At 18.2% G+C, this 10,228-nt stretch overlaps 1 protein-coding gene across 1 annotated transcript in view; it reads right to left on the bottom strand.

Annotated features, from left to right (window-relative positions):
* Positions 1–2,593: 2,593 nt before the first annotated feature.
* The window catches only part of LOC550941 (ABC transporter G family member 20), a 45,881-nt gene continuing 38,246 nt past the window's right edge, over positions 2,594–10,228 (bottom strand). Inside the window, exons 5-15 of the mRNA XM_026445674.1 lie at positions 10,073–10,163; positions 9,366–9,569; positions 8,189–8,274; positions 7,848–8,079; positions 6,722–6,899; positions 6,246–6,361; positions 6,103–6,173; positions 5,935–6,023; positions 4,724–4,900; positions 3,276–3,362; positions 2,594–2,844 (exon numbers count right to left, since the gene is read on the bottom strand). Coding sequence (XP_026301459.1) covers positions 2,633–2,844; positions 3,276–3,362; positions 4,724–4,900; positions 5,935–6,023; positions 6,103–6,173; positions 6,246–6,361; positions 6,722–6,899; positions 7,848–8,079; positions 8,189–8,274; positions 9,366–9,569; positions 10,073–10,163 — 1,543 coding nt within the window. The 3' untranslated portion in view covers positions 2,594–2,632. The remainder of the gene's footprint in view (positions 2,845–3,275; positions 3,363–4,723; positions 4,901–5,934; positions 6,024–6,102; positions 6,174–6,245; positions 6,362–6,721; positions 6,900–7,847; positions 8,080–8,188; positions 8,275–9,365; positions 9,570–10,072; positions 10,164–10,228) is intronic.

Below are 10,228 nucleotides of genomic sequence, written 5' to 3'. Positions count from 1 at the left end.
TTGTTTAATACATTGTTTAATATATTAACGTTTAATATATTATTAATTATAATTAATGATAAATAATATATGATATTTTATTCACAGTTGATTTACATTTCTATTTTTATTTCAATTAGAAAATCTTATGAATTTTTCATTATCGGTCGCTAATATGTTAACTTATTAATTTACAATATACTGAACTTTACACTCTAATGGATTTATATATGTTATCTTATTTTTAAATTTAACATCAATATGAAATTTATGTAAAAGAAAAAAATATGTAGAATATTTGAAATTTAAAATTTAAAAAAAAATCTATCTATATGCAATAAGAGATTATAGCATCTTGGAAAACATTAATGAGCTTATTAGAAGTTCACAAAATGTAATTAAAAGTTAAAAAACTTCATCTTTTATAAAAAAATATCTAATTAGTTCTTAAAGAATAATTAAAATTTATTAGTTTATTGACTGCAAATTTAACAAAGTTGTTTGACGCAACTTCCTAGAAAGAATTTTATTAATATATATCGTGAGTCATATTAATTTTTATATTTCGGAAATAACTAAATATCCAATGATTTTAGAGATCTCGATTTCAAAACAAATAAAAGTTGGTATATAAAAATGTTTATTGAAACTTACTTATTGAACTAATGAAGTTTAAATTTGAGAAAACGAGACATAGATAGAAATCTATCATCTATAATTCTATCATCACTTCATTCTGTTTTCATTTAAAAAATAAACTTAATAAATAATATAGTATTATAATAAACTTAATAAATAAGTTTCATTTTTGTATATTAATTTTTGTGTTCATATTGATCTCTAGAATCAATCTTCCAAAGAAATGCCAATATATTAATATTCCATAAAACAAAACAAAAATATTTATTTCGTTTTCTCATTTATCAATAGAAATATTGATTTGTATTGATCTAATTTATCAATAAAAAATATATCTCTTAATGTACATATATATCATATATTACATATAAATATAAATAATTAAAATTAAATAATAGTTCTTAAATATAGAATTCCATATTTTCAATCTTTTTTTATTTGTTTTATTCAATCATTTTTTCATGGTTGATAGCTTAACAATAATTTTCAATAATAATAAATCAACATAGAACATTTTATATGAGCAGTTTTATTATAATAATTTTTAGAATTAATTTCATTAAAAATATTTATATTTTTTCAAAAACAAAAAATATCAGAAGTTCATTTTCAAAAATTTAGTAATTCTAATATTAAAAAGATTCTGCGGATTTAAATATTTATATTTTATGTATTTATATAGTTTATTGTTTGTTGATTATCCAAAGCAAGATAAATCTATTGGAGTGCAAAAATCAAATGTTATAATTCTTTAATAATAATATAATAATAAAATGATAAGTAATCGCCAAAAAAATCTTCCATCAAGTGAATAACACTATTTTTCTTAAGTTTAATTAGTAAGTATATTTAGTTGTGATTCAAAATAAAAAAAAATTAAAATAGAATTTGAGATTTGATATTAAATTTTATTATAATTGCGTGATTGCATGATTTATTTGGCGATTTCTCTAATCTAAATACCAGGCAATTCTAAATCATGTTTAATAATATATTATTAAGTTTATTTTAAAAGATTATTGAATCGATTACATAACAAATTTTATTGATAAAATTATCATCAATATTAAAACAAAAACAATATTTGCTTCTTCAAATGGATATTTTTTTTAAATGAATATTATACCATTTTAATTTTTTATTTTGAGAAATTTTATTTTATTTTAAGAATTTTTATTTTAAGAAACATTCCATTATCGGTGGTCGATGTGACGTATCCCAATAATATTATCAATAAATATATTCCAGCCTAAGAGCGACTTAAAAAAAATAAATAAATAAAAATAAAAAAATATAAAAAATTAACACGCATAGTTCGCACATTGTATATGTTTGTATACTATGTTAATCTCTGATAATAGTGACTGTTGTAACATATATATCTGTGAAAGATAAATAAGTATGTAAAAGGAGATCAATAAATCAAAAACAAAAAATTATATTTTATTGATGCCAAAATTGCTTCATCTTTATCCTATTTATTTACAATTTATTATTTTACAATTAATTCTCTCTAATCTAATCAATATCTTTTTAGATTAAACCTTGATATGGATTATTTTGACGTGATTCCAGAACTATAGAAACAAGAAATTTTAACAAAGAATAAAATTAAGGTAAATTTTCTAATATATAGTATTTGAAATATTTCTTTTATTAAATTATCAATAATTCGTATAGTTTTTATTTGACTATCTTATTTTATCATAGAACGGTAATATCTGAACATATTCTCTTTTCTTATAAATTTAAATTTAAATTAATTCTGATGTTAATGTTTGTTTAAATTACATCATATTTTCTTATTATATGAATCATTATCAAAATTTAAAAAAAAAAAATTTTAAATATTATATACAATTTTTCTTACAATGAATTAATCTAAGCAAATGGATTTAGATTAAATTAATTGTGTAATGATTGTAAAAAAGATACTTTTACATTATTACACAAATAAAATTATTTTATATGTTAAATGTTTTTTTTTTACATAAATCGTTTTATATTTATTATTTTACATCTTCTTCTTTAATAAAAATAAGGAAAACATTAAAAGACCCAAAATCCATCCAATAATCACAAAAAATCCTGTGAATATTTCTGGTTTATCGATAGAAATTCCTTTTTGCATGACTTTCCTTAATGATATTCCTGGCATTGACACAGGCATACTTAATGCAAACCACCGAAGACCCATTGGCATTGCTTCAATCGGCCATATTAGTCCTAGAAAATATCAAGAATTTCTGAATAAGTATTATATATATATTTTTTTTCATTCAAATCTAATTTTTCTTATTCTTTCTTTTTTCATATATTCTAAGTTTTTTGTTTTATAAAAATTAATTTAATAAGAATTTAATAAGATGTAAACATATTCAAAGTAAATATTAAAAATTATACAGAATAATACAGAAATACAAATTATAATTAAAAATTAAATTATTTAAATAAATATATATATATATGTTTTATTTTAATATATATAATTCTCTATATATAATTTTCTAAATTATATATAATTATATATAAATAATTTTAAATAATTTTTAATAAATAATTATTAATATATAAATATATGTAATATAATATACATTACATATAATTATATAAATATAAATATAATAAATATAATTAAATTATATTTAATGACTCACCACTAAGGAGTGTTAATGGATAAGTGGTCCCTACTGACATGTAGCAAGCCAAAGATTGATTATTAGTTACTACTGATATAAAGAAACCTAAAAACAATTTTTTTTATTATGAGATAACATTATAATTGAGAATTAACGAAAAAATATTATTAACATATAAAAATTTAACATATAAAAATTTATAATTATATGTATAAGGATATTCTTGAATACTTAAATAAAACATAAAAAATATAAATAATCAATAAATTTAAATGAAAATTCTCTTTCAAAAAAAATATATAAGAATTTTCTAATTCATTCTAAATGAAAAAGATGCATTTGTTAAAATATAATTTAAACAAAAACAATTAATAAATTAACACTTCTATTTTTACAGAATCAAAAAAATACTAGATAAAAATAGTAGAATATAATTTTTAATTATCTTTTAGATGTTCAGATCTTTTAGATGTTTCTTTTAGATATATAATATTCTTTTAAATATGTATTTTTATATCATAATAATATAAATTTACATTATATCATTACTTAATATTCATTATTTATTATTATATGTAATTGAAAAATTTTTATTTGTAATTGAAAGATTTTTTTTTAAAGATGTATCATATCTCTTGATATTCGTTTTAATTAAAAAGATATTTGTTTTATTTTGTCTTTTTTAAATTATATTTTTTTTCAAAGAATTCATTTTTAATTGGAAAAAATTTTAAAATTTCATTATTTATACTTTTTATGAAAAAAATATGAAATATTAAATAACATAAATTTTTAGAAACATCAAGCAAAGATGATAATTATATTTCATTGTTCATTAAAGTTATTGATTTAAAAAGAGATTAAAACAAATTATCATTTGTAGAATATTGATTAATAAAACTCTTGAATTATTATTATAATTATTATTATTATTATAGATTGAATTAATTATGAAAGCAGATAAAGAATTAATCGAAATATGTTATGATTGAAAGGATAAATTCTAAATACCAAAATTCGTTTTGTATTATTTCAAATCTAGTTAATTTATAAATATTTAATTTTATATTTTATGAGATTTGAAGTCCTTAAAAGCATAGTTTCTCAATTATTTCATCTTAAAATATATTGAATTGTTAATTATTAAAATTAATAAAATATTTAATAAACAATATCAATAAATAAATATCAATAATACAATATCAATAAAATTTAATGATCTGAATAATATCACTTTCAACAAAAAGAAAATTATAATTCGTAAACTATTGATAACTTCTAATTCTAAACATAATTCTAATTTCTAAACAATTATGTTATTATATACTATATATATTATATACTATTTATATTTTTATATAAAGATATTAAAAACTTCTTCTAATTTTGATTATGATATTTATTTCTTAAAAATATATTTATCTTTTATAATAATTTTAATTAATATAATAATTTTAAGTACTTACCAGCTGCCATTCCAGCAATTCCTGCGAATAGAGTCATGAAAATAACGACAATTATTGATCCTTCGCAATGTGTATCGTATTTTAAAAAAGTGAGTAACAACATGAATGTGACTTGAAGTATAATTATGAAACATTGCCATATCATATGAGTAAAGAGAACTTCTGCCGTTTTAACACCTGTTAAATATTAATATACAGATTAATTATTTAAAATATAAGTTATATAGAATATATAAATATATATTTTACATTTATATATAAATTCTAGATATAATATTATCAATATTATAAGTTAATATATATAATAAGTTAATATAATATAATAATATATATAAATAATAATTGACTTGAAATGATTATTTTTCAAGTCAAAAAAAACAAAAAAATTATATTTTTTTTTTTATAAGGAAAGATCTTCAAATTTAAAAAATTATAAAATTGAAAATATGTAGATATTATACAATTTTTTTTTTGTCAAAATTATTTTAAGATCAAATCAACTTTTGAAAATTCGATTTCGATTTTTCGTATAATTCACAAACTATACGAAATACAAAAAACGTTTTTTCAGATAAAAATTGTTTATTTTCATAAAGATTATCATCTGTAAAATATTTATTAATTGTTTATATAATTAAAAATAGTTATAAACAAAAAAATTAAAAATTTTTTCTTAAATTTATCTTTAAAATATAAAATTTTAATCAGTTCTATATTTCAAGATTATTAATGAAAAAATATAAATAAAAAAAAATTATACTATTTTATTTAAGAATCGTTTTAAGCAAATTCGTTTTTTTAAATTGCTTATACGAATAATTATTTAACATCTGTACGTGTTAAATTAAATTATCATATTAAAACTATGCTTATTTATAAATTATAAATCATATAATGAACAGAAAATAAGTATAACATATAATCGTTAAAATATTGTTATTTTAAATATATAATAAAAAAAAGATAATAATTTAAACTAATAATAATTATCATTTAAAATGATAATTCATTATGAGATACTATAATATATATAAAGTGTTGCTCGAAATTATACTTATTAATTGTACATATAATTAATATGTTCAGATGAAAAATTATATAAGAACGTTGATTAAAATAATGTATTTATAAAACTTAGTATTTAAATTGATCTTAAATAATTTATTGTTATGAATATTTTTTTTCCAAGTATCATTATAATAAAAATTTACCTTGTACTAAGATTCTATTCCAAACGCCAGAATGACGATCACTTATAATTATAGTTGAAGAATAGGCTGTTGCCACAATGTGTAACATTCTAAAAAAATAAAATTCGTTTATATGAATAAAGAAATGTTAATTAATAAAAAAATTCTGATTTTTATAATGGAACTCACATTAGTATATAAGTTGGAAAAACAAAAAGTTCATAATGTGGTTCCAATGTACCATAAACAGGATTTTCAAACTATAAAATATAATATAGATTAATATTACACATTTGAAATTTTTTAAAAAGAATTTCATTAAATATACATGCCTTAATAGGTACTTTGCCATATTTCTCTTCAATTCCACACTCTTTTAATATATTCTGATATTCCGTGAAAAAATCATCGTATAGTTTTCGTTGTGCAAATAAATTAATTTGTCTATCTAAAAAATTAAAAAAAAATATTCAATTAATATTTAAATTATGTATAATATCCTTAATTTTTCATAATTATTTCCAAAGAATATGAATCTTTTATTGGTAATAAATTCAATCAATTTTTAAATGATTAAAATTGTTTATTTAATTTATGAATTATTATCAATGAATAAACAATTTTAAATCGTTAAAAGTAATAATAAATCTCTGATTTTACTTATTTTTACAAATTTTCTTCGAAAATAAAATCAAATGTGTGAAATATAAAATATGTTAAAAAAAATTAAAAATATTTATTAAATAATTATTTAAAATAATTACTCGATTCTGAAAGAAATAAAACTGAATAATTTTTGTTAGCATACTTGGATTATATAAGCCAACATGAATTTGAGAGATGGAAATCAAATTATCAGGCATGTTTAAAGGATCTTTTATCCTTTCTTCCAAAGCAAGAGAAAAATTCTTTTCAAAATGCATTATTCCAACGCTTGAAAAATCTGGAATTTCTAATTCCGCCTGTGTATAGTTTTCGTAGAACATCTAGCAATGAAATATAATTAACCATTATTATAATACAATTAATCGTTATTATACAAAATTATTATTTCAAAATGTTAATAGTATTATTTTCTCTCGCATGCACGAATTATAAATTCTGTATCGAAATAGATATTTATCAATTACTTAAAATAAGAATAACACAATTTTAATTATATTGTTAATTAATTGTAATATATTCCATTATATTATTCTTAATATATCGATATTGCTATATTAATATTTTAAATATTATATATATAATATATAATAATACATATTATATAAATTATTAGTATTAATTTTTTGCATTCGAAAAATGATTACTTGATACAATCAGTTCTGTATAAAAATTAGAAAAAAGTTCAGTGACAAAATTAAAAAATATTCTTAATTACTTAATCCTAAGTGAAATGCATAAATTTTACATTTTATAGAAAAATTATAAGAATTTTTTCAATTGTTGAAAATTTTAATAATGCTTTATATATTCCAAAATATATGTTTCTTATAGAATTGCAATACTTGTTTTTTTTCTTATTATATTTATAAAAGTTTCATAAAACTTGTCATAGGTATATAACGTGATTTTAATTAAATAAAATAGTAATATTTGCATTTCTACATAATATAAAATTCATTTCTATTTTTATATTTTAAAAGATATTCATCATATTTGTTGAAAATATAAATTTTTTTCAAAAATTTTTCGAATGTAAAGATTAATTATCTAATTATCTAAATCGTTATATAAAAATATCTATATCATTATATAAAAATATAAAATTTTAAAAAAGATTAAAATTTGCAATTTTATTTTATAATTTGCTATTATATGTATTAAAAGAGGAAGTACAAAAAATTTATATTAAGCAAAGGAAATTTGTATTATGAAAATATTAATATTGATTATTAATCGATTTCTTAAACTACAAAATAATATTTGCATACCTTCTCTAAAATAGTATTATTTATTCCTTTTATAAATCTACAGCTAATATCAGTAAAATAGCAATTTTGTTCATAATCATCGTACGTAATATTTCCTAGAATTCTTCCATCATCACAATTTCCTGCTTCTTTATTTACGATAAATATCTTTAAATCTTTCGGATCTCCACCAATTCCATTGAAAAATGTTATTATTTGTATCATTGGTAATAGTAACGCAAATAAGATTCCTCTAAAAATAAAAAAAAAATAAAGAAAAAAAGAAATCAAATTAATATTTTTCTAATTCAATTTAATATTTTTCAAATATTTCTTTATAATTAATATATCACAATAATTACCCTGGATTACGTATAAATTGAAATATATTCTTAAGTAGTAAAGCATACATCCTTGATTGCCAACTGCTTTTTAAAATTCGTTTAAACTGAAATAATAATAAATTTTATTATTATTATTATTATTATCAAAAATGATTTGTAAGTCGATATTTATTAGATCTTAACATACTGAACATACTTGACACTGAATTAATAAACATTGAACTTGCTATACGCAAAGCACAGAAATCATTTGACATTCAATATTTTAAGGAATTCTTTTGTTGTTATATATATATTAACTTTCCTAATTTATTATTTATTAATTTACATTTACTAATTTTTTATATTTTTTTCTTATTTATCACTTTTTTTATCATTTATAATTTTTTTACATAATAAATTATGTATTATGTATGTTTTGTTATATAAATAAATATATATATATATATATATATATATATATATATATATATATATATGCTTTATTTTATAAGCAAGACTTTAAAAAAAGTAATATATATATTTATAAATTTTATTCTGATTGGTTTTTTTAATGATCAAACTTATCTAATAAATAAATGAATCAATTATTACTTAACATTAATATTTTTAATATCATTAAAAGAAAAAATATGAAAATAATTAACTTGACTTATATTTTTAAAGCAATATGATGCTAATACTGCATTGAATAAAAAATCATCTGATATGTTACGAAAATATCGATATATGTTTAATATTTTACGAAGATTTTAATACTTTAACTTTCATTTCTAAATGTTACAAGTATTAATTCTAACATAGCTTGGCAAAGTAAACGAATAGACATAACTAGAGAAGGCAAGATGCAATACAATCACCTGATTATAACATTCAAAAATGAAAGTATTGAATAAATATCGAAATCTTTGTAAAGTATCAAATAGTTATCGAAGTATTCATAAAATATCAAATAAATATTGTTATCTTTATGAGATATTAATTTTTTATTCGATATTGTATTGATTTGATATTAAAAAATGATAATCACCTTAAGAGGCATTGAAAAACATCTAAAATTTCCATGCATGTCGATACTGGTTCGAAATTTGCTATTGATATCGATACAACCATTTTCCAATCTATCATCTATCAATATTATGTACTAATTTCCAGATTTTTTATTTTTGAATAAAACTGAAGATTCGTTTTTCACCTCAGGATCTCTCGAAAGGGTCATCACTTCATGCATCTCTTCTGCAGACTGTATCGTAGGCTGCTCGAAACATGAGTGTGGATTTTGCGATTGCTGTTGGCTTAAGATCAAGAAAGCTTCCTCCAATGAATCGGTTTGAAATCGCGTCAATAACTCAGTCGGTGATGATTGAGCTAACAATTGTCCACCTCTTAGTAATCCAATCTAAAATTTACAATAGATAATAATATAGTTTGTTTTTTTTTTATAATAATTCGATTTATGTTTTTTATGACATTATGAATCCTTTAATATACTGAATAAGTCATATAATATAATCGTGAAAAAATTAACTAAACTATCTATTATTATATAAATAATAATTTTTTATGAAAAATAAATCTATATTGATTAATACATTAAAAAATTTATGATTGAAATATAAAAAAACAAATGACTTTTATTCATATTCTTTTACATCATATAATTTTTTCATACGACAAATAATTTATTCATTATTCAAATAATTATATTACATGATTATATTACATATCCCAGTCATAATATTACTTTTAAAACAAATTTATGATCTATAAGATTGAAATATGCAACTGTTTTTTTTTTCGAAAAAAATTGAAAATAATTTAATTGTAATTAATAACAAATTTAAAATAAGAAAATAAAAGAATAAATAAAAAGATTATTATTAAAAAAAAATTATAATTTACCTTGTTTGATTGTTTTGTTTCTTCGATGTAATGCGTAGTTATTATCACAGTAGTACCCATTTTCGTGATTTTCACCAAATGATTCCAGATACTATGCAAAGAATCTTTATTTACATCAATTGCAATTAACATTATGTACAAAGTATAAAGAAACAA

The sequence above is a fragment of the Apis mellifera genome, linkage group LG15 (genome assembly GCF_003254395.2).
Source record: "Apis mellifera strain DH4 linkage group LG15, Amel_HAv3.1, whole genome shotgun sequence".
NCBI classification, from domain to species: Eukaryota; Metazoa; Arthropoda; class Insecta; order Hymenoptera; family Apidae; genus Apis; species Apis mellifera.
This window is presented reverse-complemented; position numbering and strand designations above follow the sequence as displayed.